Source organism: Gekko japonicus, unplaced genomic scaffold, assembly GCF_001447785.1.
Source record: "Gekko japonicus isolate JY-2015 unplaced genomic scaffold, Gekko_japonicus_V1.1 scaffold1597, whole genome shotgun sequence".
In the NCBI taxonomy this organism is placed as follows: domain Eukaryota; kingdom Metazoa; phylum Chordata; class Lepidosauria; order Squamata; family Gekkonidae; genus Gekko; species Gekko japonicus.
Window position 1 is genome coordinate 287,103 of NW_015169222.1, and position 23,794 is coordinate 310,896.

Consider the following 23,794-nt stretch of genomic DNA (forward strand, 5'->3'; position numbering starts at 1 on the left):
CCAGAGTTGGCAACTGCATAGCCCCAAATTAACATAAGTCAAACTCCAGGCGGCACCTGGAGATCTCCAGCTATTAAAACTGATGTCCAGATGACCAAGATCAGTTTGGAGACAATGGCTGCTTTGGGCAATGGACTCTATGCATTATACCCTACTGAAGTCCCTCCACACCCCAAACCCTCCCTTCCCCAGGCTCTACCCCTCAAATTTACAGGTATTTCCCAACCCAGAGTTGGCAACCATGTAATTGCCTATGGAACCACTTTCCAGACCCTTGGAACCCAGAAAACATGGCATAGGAGGAAGTGCTTTTCTACCTTAGCTGCCACTGCATAACAACCCCCCCCCCCAAAAAAAAAGTCAGGGGTGGAGGAAACCATACCTGTTACCATGAGGCTGTCCTCCCATACTACCCACTTGAGGCAGCAAAATGACTTAAGACAGCCCTGCCTTATAGCTAAGCAGAAGGAAATAAACATGGCTTGCCTCTCTCTATTTTCCCTTTCCCTCTGCTGCCCCACCAGCCACAGCTGGGACACTCACCTGGAGCTTCCTTCTAGAGCTCGTTGTATTTCTTCCTGGTATAATATATTATCTGTGTAATAACTGTTGATGGATGCTGCCCCCCCCCCCCAAATCTCTAATCAGAATGGGCTGGACTAATTTGTTTTTCAAAACATTGGAAAATAATACTTACTGTTCCTAAACCTATTGCAGAGTTCGTACCTTTGTCACATACTTGACAATCTCTCTGAATGTCTCCAGCTCTTTGTGAACCCTTGCACCTTGGCCTACTGTTTTCTTACCTATCCCAAAATTTAATTGATATCATTAGCCTCGACAAACATATCATATAGGAGGCTTCTCTTTTTGGTTGGCCTTTTACTCCTGTTTTATGCAAAAGAAGTACCTGATCTCCGCAACTGAGATTGTATGCATGGAGACAGAAAGATTTCTGTTTCTCCATAGCAAAAATGACAGAGGAGGTGAGGCATACTGAAGCGGAAAGAAACTGGAAACTGTTTTTTTCTTTACGAGCACATCTCCTAATGTTGATTCTAATCAATGCCTATACAAATGTTTGTCATGGCTACATATTGTAAAAGAAGCAACATCTGGAATCGTGAGGATAAGTTACCTAAAAATAAGCAAGGTAGATACTTTGGTTTCTCAAGCATGGGCAGATCTGTGGATACTTAAATCTGTGGATCAGGCCCACACTGACAGAAATTAGATTTTTCTCCAACCGTGGGGAAAATCCCAGATTTGCAAAAAAGCTGATTCTGTAAAACAATTAGAGGGGGTTAAATCCCCCCCAAGCTATACCACTGTCTGCACATGCACAGACAATGGATTTACTTCCTTTCTGCAATGGTGGCCTCTGAGGGCTGCTTTGGGCCTGCCCTCAATGGTGACAGCCTGAGAAAGCCACTCTGGGTCCACCTTTGGTGGTGGCAGCAGCCACCCAGATCCATGCTAGGCCTGACCACAGCAGCCTGCGAGAGCCGTGCTGTGTCTGGACATGACAGCCTGCAAGAGTCGTGCTGGGCCTGGGTGGCATGCAAGAGCCATGCCGGGTGCAATGGCCTGCAAGATCTACACTGAGCCTGAACGCAACACAGCAGCCTGTGAGAGGCACTTCAGTACCATACATGCTGGCAGCAAGGGAGCTGTGCTGGGACCGAAGTCAATGCTGCACACCCTGCCACAGTATGAGGAGAGCAGAAGTTGTTGCTACACCCCCCCCCCCCCCCACCGCCACACTGCCACTGGCAAAGATGCAAGTAGCCGGTTGAGGAGCCGTCATTGCACCCCGACGCATACAACACTGGAATAGTGTGTGGAAATCCCCCCTCCCCACAGAGCTGGCAAAGCTGTAAGGTGTGTTTGCAAGAGTCACTGCTTCCCTGGCACTACTGACCTGGCAAAGCTAGAGTCTTGGGGGGGGGGCGAACCACAGAATTAGTAGCTTCTCCCATACCAATCAGGCAAAACTTCTTGGGGGGGGGGCGAACCAACCCCCCTCCCCCAAGCTGGCACTACTGACCTGGCAAAGCTAGAGTCTTGGGGGGGGGGCGAACCACAGAATTAGTAGCTTCTCCCATACCAATCAGGCAAAACTTTAGGTGGGAAGAGTTGTAACCCCCCCCCCCAAGCTGACAACAGAGGAGGGGTTGACAGCCAGGGGCTGGGGGTGAGTGACTTAAGTAGTGGTGTTGAAAGAAAGAGGGGATGGGTGTCAGAAAAGTTATGGGGGAGATAAAATACAGACAAGGGGAATGGGATGCTCCATCCCTGCAAGTTCCTTGTGGGTCTCCACTTGTGTCTATTCTTAACATGACCCCAGCATGCAGACCAAAAATATGCAAATAGTAGTTAGCCAGTGATAGGGAAATATTTCTGTAAACCTGGGGAAAACCCCACTGTTGCAGAAATATCTAAACAAATAAGGATTTTTTAAAAACATACCAATCTTCTGAAACGATGTCTGCACTTGATATCTCAAATCAGTCAACTTGTTTGTTCTTCAGTATGTGGGACGTGGATTTTCTGCTACATATCAGTTTGTGTGTGTATGTAAGTTGTAGAGGTTTGTGTGGTTTGGCTTTCCAAAAGGAAGTGTTTTAAGAACATAGGAGCCCTGCTGGATCAGACCAGTGGTCTATCTGGTCCAACATCCTGTCTCACACAGAGGCCAAAGAGTTCCTCTGGAGGGTCAATTACATGGCATAGAGGCCAAGGCTTTCCCATGATGTTGCCTCCTGGCACTGGTATACAGAGGCTTACTGCCCTTGAATGAGGAGATTTCCCTTTAGTTACCATGGCTAGTGCCACTGATAGATCTCTCTTGCATAAGTTAGTACATGCACTGGTTCCTTTCTGTCTGGGAAGGATTGTCCCCATATCTGTGGATCCCAGAAGCCACTGGAGAAGACTATGTTGTCAAATTTGACCGATAGTATGGCTGTTTTTTCTGGGCTTCAGAAACCTAGTGCTAAGGGGTCAGTTGATTTTAGAATTCCTCCTTTAGCTTCTCTTCCAGGCATAAGATTTAGGAAGGCTGACAGAATCAAGAAAGTGAATTGAAGTATGCTGTAGAAACCTACCCAGTTTCAAGAGCTCTACTCATTAAAGTAGTGCATCATTTGCAGGGAGGGGTTACAATGACTACTCTCCTGAGCATTATGAGAACATGTTTGCAAGACCCTCTGTTTATTCTTTTATTAAGCATGATGAAACTAATTCATTAGTATTAATGGAAGCTACTAATGAGCAGGATTAAGTTGCTGCTTTTGGGGGGGATCTTTTCCCCCTACCCCAGAGCCAGGATTCCCCATTGGAAACAATGGGAGAGGCTTGAAAGCCCATTCTTTAAAATTAAAACCCTTGGGACGCCACCCCTCCTGACAGACCAGCTAGCAAGCTGCCAAGCTGGTGTCCCTCCATGGGTTGTGCATGCCTGGAGTAGTGGGGAGGAGGAGGAGAGAAAGGGGAGGGTGCCGGGTGCCCCATCCCTTGCTTACGCACTTGGCCAGGTTGGTGGCAATTGGTTGCCCCCTTCTCAGGTCACAATTGACGTTAACCACAATTAAGCCAAAAAATGTGGGTTTGGGTTGTAGATCCAGAATGCGTACACAAATAAAAGGATAGTGTAGAGGGCAGGGACACAGTATACAAAGTTAACCTTAAAGGCTCGACTGCTTGGATTCTCCAGAGTAAGCTACAGTGAGCTGTTAGTGCATAAACTCCCAGTGTGGGAGAGCCACGATTGCCCTGTATTCGTAGGGATTGTTTTCTCCTGTATTGGACCCAGGGTTAGCTAGTGATGCTTCATTGCTTTGTGTACCCTCCTCTCCCCAATTCCTGATTGCATATACATACGTGCACATTATATGTTACAATTTTGTTTTTAAATGATTTGTAAAGCTAGGAATAAATATGAACAGTAAGAGAGCAGTATCTTAGTTATGTTTGAAAATATAGGGTATGCAATACAAGCTACTTTGTAATCTTTGTGTAGCAAAATATCATGTACTCTCTATCTAAGAAGCTATGGAGTAGGGATGGATGAATTTCTGTAAAATTAAATTACAGTTAACCTTTTAAAAACTCTTTTATAGGATGGTCTGAATTCTTTGGTTCTTGACCTGGATTATCCAGCACTGAGGAAAAACAAGAACATAGACAACTTCTTAAATAGATGTAAGTTTCATTTGCATACTGTCCCTGTCCAATGTTACTGAATAATTAGAGTTGTTACATATTACTTAATTTTCCACATTGCCTATCTGAAAAAGCCAGACTAATTTCAAAAGAGGGACTTTTATTTTCATGATATTTGACAAAGGAAGCTGTCAGTATGTGGTTGTTATGTATTGCATTACATTATTCAAGACTTTAGAATAATAATGGTCCTGGTCACACGCAGAAGTTGCTGCGGGAGAGCCACGATTGCCAGGCGGATTATACGGGCGCAATCACACAGAAACATCTGGTAAGTGTCGTGCACCCGTCGCCAACCAGTATCGTCCGGCTGAAGATGTGGAGTTTAAAAGTACCTGGGAAAATCCACTATCAACCGGTTGCGACAGTCTGCAGACGGACACTCTCCGTGTGATCGCTCCAGCACGCTCCTCTTGCGTCCCTGCTTCCTGGTTGGAGTGCACCAGAAACACCCGCCAATGGAAACAATGCCGTCACATCTGATCGCATTGGGGGCATGTCAAATTGCCACGGCATAAATAGCCACACCTCCCCCCGGTGTTATCTGGCCCGTGTGACCGGGACCAATATTATTCTGTTTTCTATGCAATTATAGCAGTAACTCAAACGTCAAATCCTTTGTGCTGCTAATTTCAGTACCACATAGTACCTGAGGTTCTGTTCTATATTATATAGAGAACTTATTTATTTGACATACCAAACTTCTTCTAAAGATAACTGTTTTATTAAGAGCTCTGACCAGTAGATATCTAAAAATGTTTATTGATGTCAGTGGATCACTAAGAGAAGAAGAGTTGGTTTTTATACCCTGTTTTTCTCTACCTTAAGGAGTCACAAAGCGGCTTCCCTTCCTCTCCCCACAACAGGCGCTTTGTGAGGCAGGTCGGGCTGAGAGAGTTTTGAGAGAACTGTGAGTGGCCCAAGGTCACCCAGCAAGCTTCATGTGGAGGAGTGCGGAATCAAACACGGTTCTCCAGATTAGGGTCAGCTACTCTTAATCGCTACATCACACTGGCACAAATGAGAGCACACGTGGAAGACCTGTGAGAACTGAGAAATTTCCCCCTAGCATGAATCATCTCTGCCGGGACACTATAGTGGGATTTACTGATCTGCTAGTGGAAGGTGCTTATGGTCACAGATCTTTCCCACATTCACTTCTTCCCAGCACTCCCAACTGTAGAAGAATTTATTCCTGGGGTTGCAGGAATCACTTGCAACATGGATGGGAAAGCTGCCATGGAGAGGGGGGAGGGTACAAAATTGCCATTTCTGTCTTTTCTGTCAGTGCAGCTCCACTGGCAGAAGAGGGGAAGATAGGATAATTTCCTTCCCTTTCCTCTCCCAACAGCAGCTTTTAGACCTGCATGGCTCTTAGTCCACGCGGGTTCCACAACACCAGGAATAAATTTTCCCAAAGTTAGACATGCTGAAGGGAGGAGAATGCAGAAAAGATCTGTGAATGCCAGGATCATGGATCACTGGACCCAACCCTGTAAGTCTTAGGAACTCGAGAAGAATAAAGTTTCCATATCCTGATCTTATGCTATATAAATAACACATAGATAACAAATGCTTAATATGTATTATACAAGTGGGGTGTGCTGTTTCTACATTTTGGCTTTTAATTTTTGTTTGAGCTGTGAAAAGATGAGAAATAATGCAGTGTATTGGTTAGAGCGTTGGACTAGGATCTGGGAGACGTGTTTGAATTTCGATGCTACCATGGAAACCTGCTGGGTCAGCTTAAGCAAGTCGCATAGAGTTGTTGTGAGGATAAAATGATGGAGATAACAATGATCTCAGTCACTTAGGGTCTCCATTTGAGAGAGAGGCTGGGTATAGATTAAATTAATAAACCATTTTAAGAAAATGTAATTGTTTCTGAAAATATAGATAGATGACCCAGTTAGGGTTCCCAGGTTCTATTTTCCTCCCAGTGCTGGGATTCGGGGAGGCATGCCAGGAGGGGGAGGGGCCACCCCAACGCGATGATGTCACATAGACGGCAGGCATGCAGCACCATGCGCGCATGTTACCCGCTTTCATCCAACTATTTAAAGGGAACCTTCCCTTTAAATGGTTGGGGGAAAGTGAGGACCGCCTTTTCTGCCTGCAAGGCAGGCATGAGTGGCCCCTGCTTCAAAAGAGCAGGCACCTCTTGCAGCTGCCCTGCAAGCCATGAGATCGACGCTTGCAGGGCAAGCAGGAGTGGCTCCCATTTCAGAAGAACTGGCACTGCTCACGCCTGCCCTGCAAGCCACAAGATCACCGCTTGTAGGGCAAGCATGTGTGGTACCTGCTCTTTTGAAGCGGGAGCCGCTCACACTTGCCCTGCAAGTTGCAATCTTGCTGCTTGTAGGGCTGACATTGGTGGCCCCTGCTTTAAAAGAGTGGGCACTTCTCACGCCTGCCCTGCGAGCATCGATCTTGCAGCTTGCGGGGCAGGTGCGAGTGGCCCCGCCAACAACTTTTGTGTGTGCGGCCCCTGGCTCTTCCAAACAGCATCCCTTTATTTATTTTATTTATTTATTTATTTATTTATTTAATTTTTATCCCGCCCTCCCGCCGTTGGGAAGAGGTGGGGGGAGGCTGCACATGTCTGCACTCCAGAGTGCAGGCATGCATGCCCATCTCTCTTCCTCCCTCCTGCAAGATTTAAAGGGCAACTGGAGGGCCCTTTAAATCTTATAGTCGGGGATTGCCGGGTGGTTGGTCTTGAGGGCGGAGCTTCCCACCACCAGCCAGCTGGCTGGTGGTGGAAAGGAGCCCCCCAAATTGGGAAACCGCCATGGGATTGTGGGGTCTGACAACCCTAGACCCAATATATGACCATGCCTTGTACACATTGTAATGGAATTCTTTAAATTTGTTTTAGTTGAGAAAATTGTGGAAAAAATTCGAGCTTTGCAAATGAAAGCTGAAGACTATGATGTTGTTAAAGTGATTGGAAGAGGAGCATTTGGAGAAGTACAGTTGGTAAGAATCAGAATCGCAATAAGACCACTGAACTTACATTTCAGTGGTAGTAAATTTTCACATGAATAAATTTTAAATTTTCGTTTTATGTTTTTAATGTATTTTATCCTGTGTGTTTTATCTATGTTCGTAAGCCTTCTTGAGCTTCATAAGGAAGAAAGGTGGCTAATAAATGTTTTAAATAAATGTCTGTGGTACTTCGGAATAATGACAACTTTAACTTGTATCAAACACATTGCATGCAACATTCAGAAAATGCATGTTGTACATATGCAGATCTATCATAAAACACGGTTTCCCTTGCCAAAAATTTTTTTGCCTCTTAATAGTCTCAGGCTGTGTTTACGCACAAAAAGTAATCCACTTTCAAACCACTTTCAGTGTACTTTCCAACTGGGTTTTACTGTGTGAACTGGCAAAATCCAGTTGGAAACTGCACTGAAAGTGGATTATTTAGTGTGTGTGAATGCAGCCTCAGTTTTTTCTTTATTCAGTCTTCCAAAAGGGCAAGTGGCTTGACTTTTTACCCTCCTTAGATGTCTTGGTGGTTAGTTCCCCTCGAAAGTTTGTGCTGCTTGAAGAATGACAAAATGTGAGCATGAAAGGGAAGTTGAAAGACAATTACTATGACTGATAAAAACTTGTATGTCTTTGATCAATCTCGCTAAATGTGTACAGGAAAAAAATAGTTGTTCACAAAGAAAAATATTCTTTGGCTTGATTCCACACAGCTTTTATGACTCAGTCAAACTTAGTCCCCTTCTTTACTGTAGCCTATATCCCCACAGTCTCTGTCTCCACATAACTTTTGTACATGCAGGTCTTCTGATCTCCAGCATAGCCCTTTTCACCATCAGAAAAGCTGGTGGAATCTAGCCTTTTGTTTTTAGATAGTGTGCTCATGTGCCACAGCAGTTACCACCTTTAAAAAAACTTCAGTTTAAAAATTAATAGATCGAAAAAAATGTACTGCCCAATTAGTCAGGTGCATCTTTTACATCAAGACTGCAAATTAACTAAATGTCATTGCCTTAGTAATCAATAATATTTAAGTGGTCTTGAATACCTTTTCTAATTCCTACTCTAAAAGATTTATTTATTTATTTATTATTAATTTGATTCAAGGCGTACAACAAGTTAAAGTACAATAAAACACAGATGCAAAAATGCAACACTATAACATTTCGCATAAACAATGATATACATAAAAGATTAATCTTATTGTAAATTAACAAAGATGTCCCTGTGCATATACCTTCAGATTCTCATCAGCCACAGATCACACTCAGTTCAGCAGAGGAGGTATCTTTGTGTTGCCCACACATTGCCTGCCATCCCTAGAGGGCCTGCAACCATGTTTATGGCTCTTTTACCGCATCCAGTCAACAACTATAGAATGCTTTCTGAAAATCTGGGATTATGGAGGATTGGGAGTTACAGTAATGGAAAAGGAGAGAGGTGGAGAATAAAAACGTCTTGTAGATTGTATGAAAATTGAGCTGGGGGGGGGAGGTGTTCAGGATTTAAAATGGAATTTAATCTCAATTGTCCCAAGGAGAAACATTGGTAGCAAAATGGAAGAAAGGTGCGGGGTTGGAAAAAAAGTTATCTGGATTTCTACAAACCCCCACATTGTGTTGATTGCTATGGCTACTAGCTCTGATCTCTTCAATCACATATAAAACACCAAACCTGGGTATGATACTGAAGAATCAAGCCTCATACCCATGTGCTTGCTTTTCACTCTTCTTCTGACTTCTCATTTCCCCCTTGTGTGCTGTGATTCCTTCTGTGGTTTCCAGTTCCAATTCAGGAGATGGGAACAAAACCATAATTTGCTAGTTTAGACATAGCGGCAAGCCAGAGTTACTGGGAAACAGAAAGGGAGGAAATTGTGGAAGAGGAGGAAGTGTTCGTAGTACACTTCCAGACTATGATTTGGCATTGCATCTAGTCTGACTTTTTGCTGTATTAGGCTGATTATTTGTTGGTTATTTTTGTGTTAGGATAGAAGAGTGTGCTATAAAAATAATATTCTTCTTCTTTATGATTGAGAACATTTTAGCCCACCTTTCTTTGAAACCAGGCTCAATGTAGGTTAAAAAGGAAGATTTAGGATAGGATAACAAATTTGAGTCCAGTGGCACCTTTAAGACCAACAACGGTTTAGTCTAGGTATGAGCTTTTGTGTGCATGCACACTTTTTCAAATACATTGGAACAGAAGATAAGAGTTCAGACTTAAAGACAGAGGCTGAACAGCAAATTAACATGTAACATGATGAAGATGCTTTAAGATATGCAAAGATAAAACTAAATAACAAGGACAGGATGGTTCGATTAACACTTAGACAAGACTCTGGAAGATCTCCCCAGCTTTTTTAAAACGCTAAACAAGAGCCACATCCTGTCCTCATTCAGATTGGGGTCTGTGAAAGGATGGGAGTGTGCATTTGTATTTATTTTTCTTTCCAAGACTATAGCATGGAGACTAATAGCGCAACAAGAGCCAGTGTGGTGTAGTGGTTATGAGTGGCAGAGTCTATTTCCCACTTCTCCACATGCAGCCTTGGGGCAGTCATAGTACTGTCAGAACTCTCTCAGCCCCACCTATCTGTCTGTTGTGGAGAGGGGAAAGGAAGGTGATCGTAAGCCACTTTGAAACTCCTTAAGGTAAAGAAAAGCAGGATATAAAGCCCAACTCCTTCTTCTCTTTCTTCATTGTCATCTTCTTCATCATAATCAGTTTCTGTAGGTAAAATTGTGCTCCCCCCCCCCATACCCCGAGTCTGAATCAGGGCATTCCACAGTTGCAGTTTAACTTTTTTAAAGAAATGGGAACGAATCAATTGTGGGATCTCCCAGCATCTTGTCTACTTCAAGTTCCACAGACACTTAGTGGGATACCAGAGAAAACACCGATTCGGGACTGACTTGGTTATGTCTGGTAGCTTGTCCATTAGAATGTGTTGCTTTTAGATCTACCTTGTGATCACTTGGTTTCTGCATTTGTATAGTTTTGTAGATCCCCAGTACTGTTTCTTGAGAGTGTAGGGCTTTTAGATCAGCTGGGAAGCTTTTTGCTTAGATAGAATCAATTATCTGGGTTCAGTTTTTGTTACTGATGGAAGTAGTTTCAGACTAGCATGTTATTCTTACTGAAGACAAAAATGCAAGAGAATCCTTTAAACACCATAAGAACATAAGAGAAGCCAATGTTGGATAAGGCCAATAGCCAATCCAGTCCAACACTCTGTCACACAGTGGCCAAAAATACCAGGTGCCATCAGGAGGTCTACCAGTGGGGCCAGGACCCCAGAAGCCCTTTCACTGTTGCCCCCCCCCCCAAAGCACCAACAATACAGAGCATCACTTCCCCCAGACCGAGAGTTCCTATCTATACCTTGTGGCTAATAGCCACTGATGGACCTCTGCTCCATATGTTTATCCAGTTCCCTCTTGAAGCCGTCCATGCTTGTAGATGCCACCACCGCCTGTGGCAGTGAATTCCATGTGTTAATCACTCCTTGGGTGAAGAAGTACTTCCTTTTATGTGTTCTAACCCGACCGCTCAGCAATTTCATTGAGTGTCCACAAGTTCTTGTATTATGAGAAAAGGAGAAAACGCCTTCTTTACCTGCTCTATCCTATGCATAATCTTGTAAACCCCTATCATGTCAGCCCTCAGTCGTTTCTCCAAGCTACAAAGCCCCAAGCGCTTTAACCTTTCTTCATAGGGAAAGTGTTCCAACCCATTTATCATTCTCGTTGCCCTTATCTGCACTTTTTCCAATGCTATAATATCCTTTTTAAGGTGTGGTGACCAGAACTGTACACAGTATTCCAAATGAGGCCACACCATCAATTTATACAGGGACATTATGATACTGGCTGATTTGCTTTCAGTTCCCTTCCTAATAATCCCCAACATAGCGTTGGCCTTTTTATTGCCGTCACACACTGGGTTGACATTTTCAGAGAGTTATCTACCACGACTCTAAGATCTCTCTCTTGGTCAGTCTCTGCCAGTTTGGACCCCATCAACGTGTATTTATAGTGAGGATTTTTGGCTCCAATGTGCATTACTTTGCACTTGCCCACATTGAACCTCATTTGCCACGCTGACGCTCGCTCGCTTAAGCCTCAACAGATCCCTCTGGAGCGCCTCACAGTCTTCTCTGGTTCTCACAACCCTGAACAACTTAGTGCTATCCACAAACTTAGTAACTTTACTTCTTACTCCCAACTCCAAATCATTAATGAACAAGTTAAAAAGCACTGAACCCAGAACTGAGCCCTGTGGTACCCCACTGATTACCAACTTCCACTGTAAAAACTGCCCATTTATATTCACTCTCTGTTTCCTGTTAATTGACTAGTTTTTAATCCACAAGGGGACTTGTCCCCTTATCCTATGACTGCTGAGTTTACTAAGCAGTCTTTGAGGAGGAAATTTATCAAAAGCTTTCTGGAAATCTAGATAAGCAGCATCTATTGGGTCCCCTTGTTCACGTGTTTGTTCGCCCCCTCAAAGAACACTAACAGGTTAGTGAGACAAGATATTACCTTACAGAACCCATTCTGAGTCTTCCTCAATAGTTTTTGTTCATCAGTGTGCCTACTAATTCTCTCCTTAGTAACAGTTTCCACTAACTTACCCACTCTTGACATCAGACAGACTGGCCTGTAATTTCCCGAATCTCCTCTGGAATCCTTTTTAAAGATGGGGGTTACATTTGCTACCTTCCAGTCCTCAGAAATGGAGGTAGATTTTAATGAAAGATTACATATTTTTGTCAGGAGATCCAAAAGTTCACATTCACTGGGTCTGGTGATTTATCAGTTTTTAAGTTGTCTGTCAGTCGTAGGACCTCCTCTCTAGTCACCTCAATCTGACTTAGGTCTTTCAACACCCCTCTGGAAATCAGCGGTTCTGGTGTGGGCAAGCACTTCTCATCTTCCACAGTGAAGACAGAGGCAAAAAATGCATTCAGCTTCTCAGCCATTTCCCTGTCATCATTCAGTAATCCTTTTACCCTTTGGCAGGGGTCGTTTCGTAGAAAAAGAGCTAGGGGAACTCATTAGCATAACTCATTAGCATATGCCACACACCCCGACATCACCGGAAGTGTGTCATAAGGCCACACACCCTGCCCCCAATGGTCCCGGACGCCGCCGGCAGCTTTGCAGCTCCACTGCTGAGCCCCATGAGGGGCCCGGCGGTGGACCTGCAAGGCCGGCGGGAGTGCAAGGAAGCCCCGTGAAGGCCCTCCCTGGCCCCAGGCAGGCAGGGGTGGGGAGAGGCAGGGAGGAAGCAACTTACCCTCCCTCTTCTCCTGCCTCCTCCTGGCTGAATGAGGGCCGGAAGCGGGGCGGCCGGAAGCAGGGGGCGGGGCTTCATCATGTGCCCCGCCCCCTGTACCTCACCCAGGGGAACTGTGTTCCCCCGCGATCCCCCCCGAAATGACCCCTGCCCTTTGGTCATCCAAGGGCCCCACTGCCTCCCTGGCTGGTTTCCTGCTTCTAATGTATTTGAAGAAATTTTTATTGTTGGTCTTTGTTTTTTGCAATATGTTTTCCCTTTTTGCTTGCCTGATCACAGTCTTGAATTTTATTTGTCACAGCCTGTATTCCCTTTTATCAACCTCACTGAGACTACTTTTCCACCACTTATTTTTTTATTTTATTTTATTAATTCAATTTATACCCCACCCTCCCCGCTTCTATTACTTTGTTTGTTAACCATGCAGGCCTTTTTCTATACCTATTTGTGCCTTTTCTTGTGTTGGTGTTTTATAAAGTCTTTATAAACTTCAAAAAAATTTCTTCATTCACAGGTTCGCCATAAAACAACACAGAAGGTTTATGCAATGAAACTTCTTAGTAAATTTGAAATGATCAAAAGATCAGATTCGGCCTTTTTCTGGGAAGAGAGAGATATAATGGCGTTTGCCAACAGTCCATGGGTAGTTCAGGTATGGATGATTTTTTAATGTTTATAATTATTTTGCTCTTTTGAAGAAGCATTAAAACTAGTGTAGTATATTATCCTTTGTAATAGTGTTAACTGAAGGATTTCTGCTAGTTTGGAATCCAGTTTGGCTTTTTGGCTTTTTCCTTATTAAGCTGAACTTGTAATGGCTTTGGGCCACCACTAATTTGCACCTGCAGAACACAGCTTCCTCACCTTCCCCCTAGTTTGGCTAGTATGGCTTTTTCCTTATTAAGCTGAACTTGTAATGGCTTTGGGCCACCACTAATTTGCACCTGCAGAACACAGCTTCCTCACCTTCCCCCTCCTGCTGCAGCCTCAAATGCCCTCTGAAATGGTGCCCCCAAGACCAGCAGAGGGGAGATTGTCTCATGAGGGGGGAGTCAGAAGTCTTCAGTGGGAGGCGGGAGACAATGAAAGTAACCTCCATCTTCAGAAATCTTCCAGGCCAATATGTGGTTCCTTCAGATACATTTCCTTGTTGTAAGTCAGTTACTGTGAAATGTATCTGTTTGCTGTGGTAGCAATATGTAGAACATTGAAAGCAGTGCAGTACTAATAAGTAAGCTTTGTGTATGCTGCTGCTTTGGAGTTTGCCCCATATTTTCTTCTGTAGTGCATAATACTAGTCTTAAAAATAGCTGGCTGTATCTCAGGAAGTTGTATGAAAATGGTAATGCCTTCAAAACTGGAAACAGCATAGTCAGCAAACTATGCTGTGAATCGTTATTTGGGTTATTTTAAAATCAAAATAAATGAATTATGCTCACATGCCAGTAACATGTACAGTTCTTGTTATAATTAATTTTACAGATCCAGGATGATTAAATTATTTCCAAGTGTGTTCAAAATGCATGCAACCCATGGGGAGAATGTACAATCAGGAAGCAATGGTTATGTTCGGTGTTAGCAAGAACTCCCTGAGGGCTCTTTACATATCTTTCATTTACTATTTCAACAGCAGCTTGCTTTAAGTCAGGAGCTAGTGCAATCCACAGCCCATTCAGGACCCATCTCTTAGGCTGGTCTTGTAAAAACACATGCTTTCTGGCATTCACTTTTTATTTTTCTGTTACACTGTGAGATGAGTTCTCCAGTCATCCCAGGAGTGGGTCAGTCCTTACTCTTGGGTTAGGCTCCTCCTTTCCGGAAGCAGGGTCGAGCAGCTGAATTCGATCCTGGAGGGGAGGGGCTTGCCTGGGAAATGTCAGTCTTCTCAGCCCTCCTTCTGAAGCAGGATGTCCACGGCAGCACTCCAGTGAGCACAGTGAGCCCCAGAAGACAAAGAAGAAAGAAGCTGGGCATTTGGTTGGAAGGCTGAAGAAAGCTTGCAGGGGAAGGAAAGGGTTAATCACTCTCCCTTCTTTTTTCCACCATGCTTCATAGGAGTGGTGGCGAGCAAGGCCAACAGTGCTTGGGTCTCCCAAGGGCCAAGGCACAGATGCAGATTCCCATAATGGTCTCCAGCCTTTGGGCCGGGAGCACCCCCCCCGCCGCCATTATGAGGGCGTGGTAGAGTCAGCAGCAGCCGACCCAGGAGCATTGGCCTCTGTTGCGGGAAGGCTTCCACAGGCCTGGAAGGAGCTAGCTCCACCGGATCATCGAAGGAGCAGCTCCATTGCATCGACCCCGTCTGAACCCAGCCCATGGATGGGGAGGGTAGACCCCTGCCAGCCTTGGGAACAGAGGGGCAGAGTTCTGCTCAGTCCCCTCAAGCACCTGCTGGAAGGTAGCCATTTTGTTTTCCCTTGCTTGCCCACAGGAGGGCCTACTTTCACTTTTCTCTTGGCGTGAAGAGTTGTGTTTTGGCAGGAAAATGGCAATGAAGGCGGTTCTATCCACCTCCCTAGGACTACAGAGTGTGGTATTTGAATTAGACCTCTCTAGCTCTTCAGTGTCAACCTCCATCCAGGCTTCTCACACAGGGGCCCCTCAGGCTGGGGAGGAAGAAAATGGCCAAGAGATGGATTTGTTGGGGGAAGATGCTAAAGCAAACCTCCTGTGGCAGCTCAGAACTGAACTGAGAAAGGAAATTAGAGAGGCCATACTGGTATCCAGTCAGAGCAGCAGCTCAGAGACAAGGCCCCCAGGCAGACAAGGGAGACAACATAGTAAGGAAACCTCCCATAGCAAAGGGCACAGGGACAGAATCTCTCTCCTACCCTCCCAGACCCCAAAAGCAAAAGATGGTACAGTCTAGTTATGATAGCAACTACAGTACTCCTTTAGGTTCTCAGTCTGAGGATTCAGAGAACTGGGATGACTCCTCCATCAAAGAGGAGGGGAAATTATCAGAAGAGGAGAAGGAAGTAGTAGTCACCACACAAACAAGGCTTTTTCCCTAGGACTTTTACTCTAAGCTACTACCAGTGGTCCTAAGGGTCCTGAAAATTGCTCCGAAGTCAAAAGGGAAGGAGGAACTGGACGCAGATTTTCCAGTGGGAGCAGAGAAAATGCTTCCTAAATTGGTGGTGGCACCTTCGAGAATCCCCCTCCTGGCTGCTTTTTATAACCTGGTGAAGGCTGAGTGGGAGGCACCATCAAATCCAAAAGCCAACCACCCTATTTTCTCGAATTAAACTACCGTTAGTGGATGATCCAGTGACTAGATGAGCCTCCAACTCTGTTTTGCCAATGGAGGCAGACGGTTTCCCCAAGGACCCATGCAACAAGAGGATCGAACAAGCCCTGTGTAGAGACTTTGAAGCCTTGGCTAATACTCTGAGAGCATTGATAACAGGCTCCTTGTTTGCAAAGGCTGCGTTCTCATGGGCTTTGGACCTGCGGGCGGCCAGCAGCAAGGTCCCTAAAGAGCTAAAAGACGAACTCAAGAAGCTTGCATTGGCAACAGCCTTGGCATCCGATGCGTCCCTGGATGCACTATAGATTTCAGCCAGATCCATGGCCTTCAGAGTGGCAGCAAGGTGGAACACCTGGCTTAGATGCTGGGATGTGGATCTCTTAGCCCAGGCCAAGGTGGCCGTAAGTACCCTTCAAGGGGATCAATCTCTTTGGTGAAGGTATGGACAGATACCTAGTAGAGGACAAGGATAAGAAAAAGTCCCTGCCTTCCATGAAGAAGGAAGGGAAGCCTAGAAAGTGTTTTAATCCTTTTGTGACTCCTCCTGCCTTCCGTGAAGAAGGAAGGGAATAGAAAGTGTTTTAATCCTTTTGTGACTCCAAGCTCTCTGCAGGCACAGGATACTCTCAAGTCCTTCAGAGGTAGATGGCAGCCCAAGCCATGAGAAGAGAACAGATCATTGCCATTCCATAAGTCCAACTAATTCACAAGGGGACCCAAGAAGGGAACTTCAGCGTGACTATGCTAATTCAGCAGACACCATAGGAATCGGAGAATGCCTACAGAAGTTTGCAAGTCATTGTCAACAGATAGTGCAAGACAAGTGGGTACTGGAGACAGTTATCAATGGGTACTCCCTGGAATTCAACTGCATTCCCCCAAGACATTTCCTTCAGATTCCAAAGAACCGATACATTCAAAAACACCATCTTCTGGAAATGGCCATTCATCATCTGTTGGAAATTAGAGCCATAGAACCAGTACTCAAAGGGCAAGAGACCCAGGGGGTCTATTCAGTTTTCTTTATAGTACCAAAAAAGAATGGAGATGTCAGGGCTACCCTGTATCTCAAATGGTTAAACAGATGCATCAGGACAAGGAAATTCAGGATGTAGACTCCCAAGTCCATCGTCGCAGTCGTACAGAAAGGGGACTTCATAGCCTCCATCGATCTTTCAGAGGCCTATCTGCACGTTTGGATCAGGGATATTCATCAGAATTTCTTGAATTCGCATACAACAGGAGGCACTTTCAATATTGGCCACTCCCCTTTGGCCTAAAATCATCCCCCATGGTGTTCACCAAAATCCTGGTGACCTTGGTAACTCACCTGCAGTTAAGGGGAGTGTCTCTGTTCCCGTAACTGGATGACATTTTGGTCAAGGCACCGTCTCTCCATCAAGGGTTGGAAGCATTGAACCATACAATGACTTGTCTCCAGGAACATGGCTTCGTGATCAACAAACAGAAGAGCAACCTCTATCCTACCCAGATGATTGTGCACCTAGGAGTGTCCATAGATATGATCTGGAACAGAGTCTTCCTGTCCCAGGAGAGACAGCAAAACATCCAAATATTGACAATGGAGATTTTGAAGGGGCCAAGAGTAGAAGCGATGATGCTGGCTCAACTCCTGAAGATGATGGTATCCTGTCAGGATGTACTGCAGTGGCCCAGATTTCATACCCACCCTCTTCAGAGATTTCTGCTATCTTTTCAGGAAGTAATAGCACACAGTCCCTGTGCTATCTTTTCAGGAAGTAATAGCACACAAGAGAACCAAACTAGTAACACTACCAGAGACCCTCAAGTAGGAGTTAGGTTGGTACCTGGAACTGGCCCACTTTCAAGTTGGCCTTCCACTCAGAGAACCAAAGAGAATGATGATTACCACAGATACGAGCCTCTCGGGTTGGGTAGCCCATGTCCATGGAAGTATGACTCAGGGCACCTGGTCAAGTGCAGAGACAACCAGCAGTATAAATCTGTTGGAACTCAGAGCCATCAGACTGGTCCTAATGGAATTCCAGGATCTCCTGTCCAATTGCCATGTCCTGGTGCAGATGGACAATATGATGGCCAAGGCCTATGTGAACAGACAAGGAAGGAACCTGGTTCAGGGTATTTCACGAGGAGGCGTGCATGATGATTCGGTGAGCAGAGAATCACCTCAAATCCCTAAAGGCAGTACATATAGCGGAGCAGGACAATGTCGGTGAACTGGTTGAGTAGCAGGACTCTGGACCAATCAGAATGAATGTTGAACAGAAAGATTTTTCAGCAATTGTGCCAGAGATTTGGCTCGCCAGGGGTGGATCTATTCACCAGCGATCAAAATTGTCAGATTCCAAAGTTCATGTCCAGGGCAAGAAACCCACGAGCAATAGGAGTGGATGCACTGAGTTGTGAGTGGCCTCGCCAGCTACTGTATGCTTTCCCCCGATTCAACTGCTGCACAGAGTGGTTCAGAAAATCATAGAACAACACACAGAAGTAATCCAGATAGCACACTTCTGGCCAAGAAGGGCATGGTTCCAAGACCTAATGAGGTGTCTGTGGCGGATCTCTGGCATCTTTCACCAAAAAGTGACCTTCTGTCACAAGGGTCAATAACACATCCTTGGCCAAACATGCTAAGCCTCACAGCTTGGAGGTTGAGCGCAGTCAGCTAGCAAAGATAGGGTATTCTGAAGGGGTCATTAAGACCATGTTAGCATCTAGGAAATGCTCTACAAATAGGGTTTGTAACACCACCTGGCAGGTATTCCAAGCATGGTGTCTCAGTCAGGATATGGCGCCCCCATCAGTGTCAGTTAGCAAGCTACTTTCTTTCCTCCAGACAGCTTAGAAAAGGGACTCAGCACCAGTACTCTCAAATGTCAGATGGTGGCCCTACCAGCCATTAGGGACACTAGGAAAGGGACATCCTTGATGCAGCATCCCCATCTTAAAAGGTTCTTAAAGGGAGCTGCCCTGCTGAATCCTCCACATGTTTATCGTTTTCCCACCTGGAACCTTAATCTAATGCCGAGGGTGTTGCCCAGGGAACTTTTCAAACCCATGGCTACCTGCCCCCTGAAGGAATTGACTTTTAAGGCCATATTCCTGGTGGGAATCACTTCAGCTAGGCAGGGATCAGAGCTGAGGGCATTATCAGTAGGTAGGGAACCTTGTGTGTTCCACAACGACAAGATAGTCTGATGTCCTGACCCAGTCTTTGTTCCGAAGGTCAACTCCACCTTAAATGGAACAGAGGAAATAGTATTGCCATCCTTCTGCCCTAATCCTAAACATGAGAAGGAGAAGAAGTAGCATTGCCTGGACGTACGTAGAGCCCTAAGCTTCTATTTGGATGAACTAAGCATTTTCGTAAATCTGACACTCTTTTTGTATCTTTTAGGAAAAAAGCACTGGGGCAGAGAGTCTCTACATCCACTTTGAGCTGGTGGATCAGGGGGTGTATAATTCTGACATATAAGGCCAAGGACCTGGAGGTGCCTCAAGGCATCACACTCTCTGAGGGGGGAGCGGCAACATTAGTAGCCTACAGATCCTTCCCATCGTTTGAGACGATGTGTAAGGTGGTCACTTGGAAAATAGTGCATTCTTTTACTAGGCATTTCAGAATTGACAAGATGGTATCTGCAGAGACAGCCTTCTGGAAAAAGGTGTTATAGCACACCCTCTAGGTCTTGAAGTTAATTACTCACCCTGGGTTAGACTGCTCTGTTACATCCCAAGAGTAAGGACTTACCCACTCCTGGGACCCATGGAGAATGGAAGGTTTGTCTTCATTTACCGTGAAGCTTCCTTCTCGGTGGTCCAGGAGTGGGTCTCAAATCTGAGATTTTTCTTGAGGCAGCTTCTAGGACCCTGGGGGGGGGGGGGTCTGCTGGAAAATTGTGTGTTGTTTCCCTCAGCAAATGAGTAAAGGGAAGGGACCTTAAGAGTTTTTCCACTGCCCAAGGGATGTATAGATAGTCAGTACTAAGTATTTAATGGAGTTGGTGTTATTGTTTTACATGCTATACTTCATTATGCATTCGGTCTGTTTGGAGGGGGAGTTTTTCTTTCTCTCTCCATATAATTTTTGTTGTGGGAGGTATGGCTTAGAGATGGACTGAAGTTTCCCGGGCAAGCCCCTCCCCTCTGGGATCAAATTCAGCTGCTCGACCCTGCTTCCAGAGAGGAGGACTGACCCACTCCTGGACTACCAAAAAGGAAGCTTCACGGTAAGTGAAGACAGATCTTCTGTTCTTAAGAAGGTAAACCCAAGGGAGTGGAATTTGGCTGCTTTCCCCTTCTGGCTGTGTGGATTTGCTGTCTTGTTTGCTGTTGTAGGGTTGCAGGTAGGAAGTTGGAAAGAATGTAGATGAGTGACATTTTAGCAGTGGTATAAAATCATCCCTTCCACATTTTTATCACAGTTTCCGCATGAGCTTCAGAGTTACAAGAATGGCAGTGCCTCTTAGTGGGCTGTGAATAGGTGTCATAATCTCTGTTTAATCCAGTTGTAGTTACTATCTCAGAACAAAATGCTTAACTGTATTTTCTACTGTAATATTTAGTGTTAGGTAAAAGATTGTCTTAATAATTGGAATGACAAGTTATCTAAACTGTTCTGGAACTCATGAAAACCCTTTAATATTCAGTATGTCTGTACAATTAAACACTGTACCATACCAAAACCATTCTAAAATTAAGACATGGGGAGGAGAAGCTTCTGTAGTGTTGTGATTTACTAGTGTATTGAAAGTTGAACAGTCTGGCAAACATCTTTACAAATGTCCATCCTTCTGGCTGCAGCTTTTTTGTGCCTTTCAAGATGACCGATACTTATATATGGTAATGGAGTACATGCCTGGTGGAGATCTTGTGAACCTTATGAGCAATTATGATGTGCCTGAAAAGTGGGCCAAATTTTATACAGCTGAAGTTGTCCTTGCTCTCAATGCGATTCACTCCTTGGGATTAATACACAGAGATGTGAAACCTGACAACATGCTTTTGGATAAATACGGACATTTGAAGCTGGCAGATTTTGGCACTTGTATGAAAATGGATGAAGTAAGTATCCAGTTCATTGTGTATTGTTCTAAAATAATTAGTAGTTTATTTAACTATGCCATATTTAATAAAGAGTAGAGTATAGTGGCTAGAGAACCAGGAAATACTTGTTTTAAATCTTACCTCTGCCCTGAGATCACTTGGTGGCTTCAGACAAGCCACGCAGTCTCATAGAATCATAGAATCAGAGAGTTGGAAGGAGCCATACAGGCCATCTAGTCCAACCCCCTGTTCAATGCAGGATCAGCCTAGAGCAGTGGTGGCGAACCTATGGCACGGGTGCCAGAGGCGGCACTCAGAGCCCTCTCAGTGGGCACGCGTGCCATCGCCCCAGCCAGGCCCAGACCGTCATTAAAGTGTGGAATTCTCTGCCAAATGATTTTAAGTAAATGAAAGCATTTGGGATTGCTTTCCTTACTTTGTTTGGATCATCTTATGAGTTGTTTTTTCTAAACTAAAACCTCAGTATTCAGGTTAAATTGCCGTGTTGGCACTTTGCGATAAATAAGTGGGTTTTGGGTTGCAGTTTGGGCACTCGGTCTCTAAAAGGTTCACCATCACTGGCCTAGAGCATCCCCGGCAAGTGTTTGTTCAGCCGCTGGTTAAAGACTCCCAGTGAGGGGGAGCTCACCACCTCCCTAGGCAGCTGATTCCACTGATGAACAACTCTTATGGTAAAAAGGCTACAGTAGCTACAGTATACTTTATGGGATTATTGGAAGGATTGCTGAATAATCTGTGAAATGCTTTTGATGCTCTCAGACCACAGACGTTAAATATTATTGGACTTTTGTTTCAGCAATGAGGTACTTGAATTAAAGTTTCATCTCAGTGTTCAAGATGCAGTTCTGTATTGCAAAGGCTAGCTTCACCTATTTTCAAAGGGGAGGAAAGAACATACAAATATTTATGATTTGTTATCTTGCCTTGAAGACTTAGAGAAAATGAAAGTTGGTGTATATATTGAGGTTGAAATTTTATGTGTCAGGTTTTGAACCAAACTCAAAGCCTCCCCCCCCCAAGAAACCCCCAAAAGATATAAAACATATTGTAATGAGGTACCTCCCTTGAGCTTTGTAAAGATCACAATAAAAAACCAAATTCCAAAAGCCAGTTTAACCCTCTCAGCTATTTTTGGTAGTGCTTGTTAGGAAGAGAGGCCTCTCAATCACTGTTCTTCACCAGTTATTATTAGCTTACACGATATTTTAGGCAGCATTAAGAGCGAATTAACGATATTTTTGGTAACGATCCAGAGAGCTGGGGAAGACTCATATAAGGGCTTGTGCTCACTCAGGCTATTCACTTATTTTTCCAATTGCTGCTTGTGGGGCTGCAAGTGTGCTTACTTATTATTTATTTATCAAATTTATATCCCGCTCCCTCTCCCCCAAGTGGGACTCAGGGTGGCTAGCAGCATATAAAATACACCCAATAAAAGCAATACAAAAGATACAATAAATAAACTTTAACATATACAATGATTTTTAAAATGTTAAGCTCTGAGTGGCTCCTAAATAGAACAGGAAGCCATGATCCTCTGTGTAGTCTGCACTGGACTAAAGTTCCAAGTTCAGGAGTACTTAAAACAAGAGGCTCTCCTGTTGTTCACTGAGGAGAAATTTGTAATTAAAAATTATTGCTTCGATGCATTAAAGAATTAACTAAATTAACTGCTGACGGTGAAAGATGAAGACAGGCTTTTAAGTCACAGTGAACCCTTTACCTGGCAGAATGGAGAAGTATTTGATTTCCTTTGCCACCTGAAACCAGGTTGCATTTGTTTTAATAATTCAATTTTACCACTTTTTGAAAATCTTTTGGTAGTGGGACCTAACATCTGACTAAATATTTATTTACTACATACAATTATTCTCATAGCATCCCCTAGTGGTCTTCCAATGTCTTACTTAAAAATTAGACCAATATAAATCAACCAGTCAGCTCTATGGAAATGTTCCTGTTGGAGCTCATTTTTACACTGTGGAAATATCCAGCATATTCTTGGTCATTCATATTTTTGTCACAACATCATGATGAGTTATGTTTCTACAGTTTCTAAAACGAGAAACTGTCATGAAAAGCTAGCACAAAAAAAGCATTTCCAAAAGTTGGAATGAATGCAGCTATGGGGGTTGAATGGGATAGCATGTTAATGACTAACTCATTTATAATTTTATTAGTAAGAGTTTTAGACCATGGGACAAGTGAAGGCAGTAGAGATTCATTTTTCATGGGAAGTGGTAGCAATAGATTGTCCACTTACAATTTTTACTGAGCACCACTTCCCTGGTGCATAAAACACAGTTGGCATTTTGCCTGACTGGGTGCCTTAGGTTGCCTGAGTGTCGCTGCCTCACACTGGCTGCTCATATTTAATTTTCAGTCCACCCATACCCCAAGATCTTATTCACACACACTGCTACTCATAAGTTTATCCCCCATCCAGTATGCATTTCCCTCATTTTTGTTACCCAGATGTAGAATTCGGCACTTTTCCTTGCATCTTGTTTACATCTGCCCACTTTTCCAGCGTGTTCAGATCTCGTTGGATTCTGTTTCTGTCTTCTGGTGTGTTCGCTGCTCCTCCCAATTTAGTGTCATCTGCAAATTTAATGAGTAGCCCTCCACACCCTCATCCAGATCATTTATAAAAATATTGAGAAGTACTGGGCCCAGAACCGAGCCCTCTGGCAGCCCACTGGACATCTCCCTCCATTCAGATGAAATGCCATTGACAACTACTCTGAGTACAGTTCTTCAGCCAGTTCCCTATCCACCTAACTTTCCTACAGTCCAGTCCACAGTACTTTAGTTTACCCATCATAACATCATGGGGAACCCTGTCAGAATCTTTACTGAAATCCAGGTAAACAACATCAGCAGCCTTCCCTCGATCCCAGTAAGCTTGTCACTCGATCAAAGAAGGAAATGAGGTTGGTCTGGCAGGAC

The 23,794-nt window shown here is 44.4% G+C and overlaps 1 protein-coding gene across 1 annotated transcript in view; it reads left to right on the top strand.

The window, feature by feature from the left end:
- Window positions 1–23,794, top strand: part of ROCK2 (Rho associated coiled-coil containing protein kinase 2) — a 157,356-nt gene that overhangs the window by 51,889 nt on the left and 81,673 nt on the right. The window contains exons 2-5 of the mRNA XM_015416412.1: window positions 4,122–4,203; window positions 7,103–7,203; window positions 13,040–13,177; window positions 20,582–20,842. Coding sequence (XP_015271898.1) covers window positions 4,122–4,203; window positions 7,103–7,203; window positions 13,040–13,177; window positions 20,582–20,842 — 582 coding nt within the window. The remainder of the gene's footprint in view (window positions 1–4,121; window positions 4,204–7,102; window positions 7,204–13,039; window positions 13,178–20,581; window positions 20,843–23,794) is intronic.